The sequence below is a fragment of the Cebus imitator genome, unplaced genomic scaffold (assembly GCF_001604975.1).
Source record: "Cebus imitator isolate Cc_AM_T3 unplaced genomic scaffold, Cebus_imitator-1.0 Scaffold90, whole genome shotgun sequence".
NCBI lineage: Eukaryota > Metazoa > Chordata > Mammalia > Primates > Cebidae > Cebus > Cebus imitator.
Window position 1 is genome coordinate 4,607,765 of NW_016107405.1, and position 4,981 is coordinate 4,612,745.

General features: G+C 32.7%; 1 protein-coding gene across 2 annotated transcripts in view; it reads left to right on the forward strand.

The window, feature by feature from the left end:
* The window catches only part of CAV2 (caveolin 2), a 9,066-nt gene extending 4,728 nt beyond the window's left edge, over positions 1-4,338 (forward strand). The window contains exon 3 of one of the 2 annotated variants that reach the window (XM_017535056.2): positions 2,114-4,338. In XM_017535056.2, coding sequence (XP_017390545.1) covers positions 2,114-2,264 — 151 coding nt within the window. In that variant the 3' untranslated portion in view covers positions 2,265-4,338. The remainder of the gene's footprint in view (positions 1-2,113) is intronic. The other variant, XM_017535057.2, reaches the window with a different exon arrangement.
* Positions 4,339-4,981: the final 643 nt, after the last annotated feature.

A 4,981-nucleotide genomic window follows, 5' to 3' on the forward strand; every position in this document is an offset into this window, starting at 1 on the left:
AAAAGACAGAAAGACAAAGAAAAGAAAAGGAGAAAAGAAAAGTAAGCATTATATTCTAAGTGAAATGGATTTGGTTAGGAAACTTTCTGATCTTAACTTCAGCCTTTTAGTAGGCCAATTTGAGTTTATTTTGTTATAGTTATTTTCATTATATATTCTGACTTCAAAATAGGTCTATTTATTATACATTATAATGACAGCATCATATGGGCATTTCAGGGTTGCATAATAAATGTCAATCCTCATAGCCAGTTCTGGGAGACGTCCTGTTGTCATTTTAATTTGTAGCAACATGCCCAAGGCCACACATAAAGTGAGAAATGCAATGGAATAAGAAGTCAAAAGGTGCCATCATTAAGGTTTCTATTCAGCTATTTATCTCTGAAACATGGAATAATTTTCTTATATAAAAGTGCTTCATGTATTTAGCACTTGAAACAACACAAATATAATTTGTAGAGACAGTCAATATGAATAATTCTGTATTCGATGAATATATCAATGAATCAGAAAGCTACCTAATATTTCCTTTACTTTGGGCTAAGTACAGCAGACTTCCACTGAAGTCACATTTTAATAGCAAACCAACAAAATCAACCTGCTCCCTTATGCCAACCCAGGGAATAATAAAATTTTCATTGAGGCTAGCAGCAGTGCCTAAAAATCTCACAGCTACTTTGCTCAGAGGACATTACTACAATAGAGAACATTATTTAGAGAATTTCATATAAAATTAACCATCCTGGGGACTAAAAGGATATACAGCTATGCTAGGAACAAACATACAAAAAAATGGCAATTTCAGGATAGACTTGCTTCCTTGTGTAAAAGTTCTAACATCAGCCAGGCTTGGTGGCTCACGCCTGTAATCCAAGCACTTTGGAGGCCAAGGTGGGCAGATCACCTGAGGTCGGGAGTTCAAGACCAGCCTGACCAACATGGTGAAACCCCATCTTTATGAAAGAAAAAAAATAAATAAATAAAATTTAAAAAAAAAGTTCTAACATCAATTTCAGGACTCTTTCAACTATATCATACAGCCCTTTTCAGTGTGTGTGATTACTGTGAAAAATTAAAATTATAAAGCATAGTTAATAACATAAGGCATAAAAGAATGATAAATTTATGTTAGCTCAAACATTTACTAAGGGTCAAGGATGGCCTCACTGTTTAAAAAAAACGTAAACTCTAGTAGGAAAGACAGAAATATAGCATCTATTTATGATACCTTTTGATACATGTGAAGATTAAGAAGTTTGTTTCAGTACTTTAGAAATACAATGAGGGAGTATCTGATCCAGCCTGGTCCAGGAAAAGGGAAGCAGAATGAGGCAACAGGAAAGGCAAACAGGAAGTAAAACCTCAGGGAAATGTGAAGACTTAAGCAGGTTAATGTTAACTGGCAGAGACCAGGTAGATAAAGATAAGCTTTTATTTCTGTTTGTTTTACTGTTTCAGATAGCATGCCACCAATAGAAAGAACATTAGTATTTATTATCTACATGACTATATTTTTTAAGCAACATATCTTTTGTGCATCTTATCACTAAAGTGGTTGTGTTAGTCCATTTGCATTCCTATGAAGGAATCCCCGAAAGTGGGTAATTTATAAAGAAAAGGGCTTTATTTTTGCTCACAGTTCTGCAGGCTGTGTAGGAAGCACAGTGCCAGCAACTATTTTAGGCAAGGATCTCAGGAAGCTTCCACTCATGGTGGAAGGTGAAGGAGGAGCAGCCACATCACATGGCAAGAAAGGGAGCAAAAGGGGGGGGGTCGCAGACCCTTTTAAATAACCAGATCTCACGCAAACTAACAGAGTGAGAACTCACATTCCCAAGGGGGTGGCACTAAGCCATTCATAAGGGATCTACCCCCATGATCCAATTATTCCCACTCAGCGCCATCTCCAACACTGGGGACTACATTTCAACATAAGAGCCAGGGGGACAAAAATTCCAAATCATTATCAGTGATCACTGTTCATTTATTTGTTTCAAACAACCAAATTTAAGTGAATTGGGTCATTATTGTATCTTTTCATACATTTTAAAGAGTCAGAAACCTTAATTGGTAACAGCAACAATCCTCACACATCTCACTTCCTTCATTCCAGGATTTTAATGCCTTTTGTAAAGACCTGCCTAATGGTTCTGCCTTCGGTGCAGACAATATGGAAGAGTGTGACAGATGCTATGATTGCTCCATTGTGTACGAGCATGGGACGAAGCTTCTCTTCTGTCAGCCTGCAACTGAGCCAGGACTGAATATTTGGACCCCAGGTCTGGAGATTTGGATACTGTAATACTTCTTTGATATTATAACACAAAAGCACCACTGTTCTGTTCATTTCCTAGCTGTTCTAATTAACAAAACTGTTAAGATGAGCAACCACATTTAGAAATGTTTATTGGCAGATATTTTCAAATAATGCTTTCTAATTAATAGCCAAAGATTTCATACCTAACTTTGTAACCAGAATTATACCGTAAGTTGACAACACTTAGATTTAAAGGCAAACAGTTTTGCTTTAGTACAATAGTACACATTTTATAATGATGAATTTATAATAATCAAGGGACATTGCTATCAAAATATTACAATAGTTTTATGCACAACTTCCCATTAAAAAAATGAGATTTCTCATTTGTGTGTTTGTTTTTACTTTAGGAGTAAACCGTTTTAAATTAGCTTTACAGACATGGTCACTAGTATACTTAGAATATACAATGATCCTGGAAATTGCAGTAATAAAAGCACACAGTGATTGTAGTAACTATCAGACACAATAAAACAAATAAATGTGAAAGTAGATTCATGAAAATGTATTCCTTTATTGTTTTCCTACAGGCCTATTTAACAAGATGTTTCATTTTACTGTATATTTTGTACTTAATATAAATGTTGCTCTAATCAGATTGCTTAAAAGCATTTTTATTATATTTATGTTGTTGAACTAATATATGAAATAAGTAAATTTAGTTCCCACAAGGTAAACTTCATTGGTAAGATTGCACTGTTTTGATTATGTAAGCATTTATATATCTTCTTTGAAAATAAAATATAAAAGAGCGATACACAAAGCTTTCTTTTCTAAACTTTCCGAGAAAAATATGAAATGTTTTATGACTGACATTTATCTGGTTGTGCTTTTAAAATAATTCACATCTAAATATTATTTTGTCTAGGAGATGCTTTCTTTCTAGTAGTTAGAAATTAAACTTGTGTCTGCATTCCTATTAATGTTTCACTTTACTTTCAAGTAATATTGGTGCTATTTAACATTTTACGGTAAAGGCTACTTCTGATACTTTAGTACAATTTCAACTACAGTGATTCATGTAGAGAGACAGGAAAGTTGTCAACTTGTTAGGCTACTGAGCTGCATGCATAAACTAAAAACTAACAGCTACAAACTTTTAAGATGTTCTGTAATATGCGTATGTAACACAGGATAAAGTTATTCTTGTCATTTTGAGCTGTAGAGTCCTATTTCAGTGTGATGAATCACTGTTGCTTTGAAAAATCTCATTTCAAAATGATAGACATATACCAAAAAAAGTCTATACTGTGAGTAGTTACTAAATTTTACACACCTTAAAAGTGCATATATGCTTAAATTTCAGAATTGCCATTGGAACTTGAATTGACTTTCCTTTGAATACCCTTATAAGTGACAAATACGATTAATAAGGTTTTTCAAAATTGCTGGGACTGGTGAATATAAATGATGATTAAACTGGAATACTATTGGGGACCAAATCAAATGAATGATTCAATTATGAAGCTCATATCCTTTTGAAGGTAGTTGCAAAAGGGACATTTCAAAACTGCCCTAAGCCATCGTAGCATCCTTAAGTGGAACACATAATCATTACCTTAAAGCATCACCACTCATTTGGACCATATAGATTTTATTATGTTAGTTTAAAAGGTCAATCAGTCTCATGACTTTATAGTTATGTCTTGTATTTTAAAACATTTTTTAAACATTTGGATAAACCAGAAATATTTTAATAAAATATCTATTTTAATAAATTATGAGCTTCTATCTTTTCAAATAGCAAGTTTTAAACCCAAAACATGTATACATAGTTCTGTAATAAAACTGTGTGACTTCTAACAAGTAACATGTGATTTTATTATTTCTGAACAGTACTGGTTACTTTCAAAATGAATTTTTATTGAGATTTTCCATTAACTATTTTTTTCAAAGACACATTTTGTACCAAGTAATCCCAGGCTTTATGGACAAACATGTTGTTTCTTTTATTTGGGGCTGGGAGAGGTATATGCTGAGCAGACTGCCTCAGAATTCTTAATAAATTTTCTAAAAACCTACAAATGTATGTATTGCTTTTATTACAGTAAATATGGAACTGATCTATAACAACCTTTTCAGACTTACTTTTACCTTATTAAAAACTTTAAATAGATAATAAATACATGAGTTATTGCTTATTTGGAAATGTATTTTTTAATTATTAGATTAGTAGTTGAATTTTTTGTTTTCCTAGCACTAAAAGAGGTTCCATAGAAATTTTCTATCATGTGATGAATAGTATAAAATAGCCTATTCATAAACTGACCGTATTTCCTCTTTTTTATAAAATCTTTTCTTGCTAATCCTAAATAAACTGAAATTTGTTTCCAATTTTTTTCTAAATAAGAAAGTAACAATATAAATCACATGTACTTAGATACCTGTGCCATGAAGCTAGACTAGAGTCCAAAATTATTTTTGGAAAGTGAGTATGTGAAGACTAGTTGCTGATGTTGGCACACATTTTCTTGTCAGTTCATCTGGAAAAATGATCAACCTCCAATAATAAAGCAGGTGCTTGGCTTTTTTAAATGTTCCTTATAATTTCAAGGAACTTTTAAAAATTCATCTTTTTTATAATCATCCACATCCCATTAATTTATTTTGATGGCTTTCTTGGGAAATTGTTGGAGTGTAGTGAAAAAATCCCTGCCCTAGAAG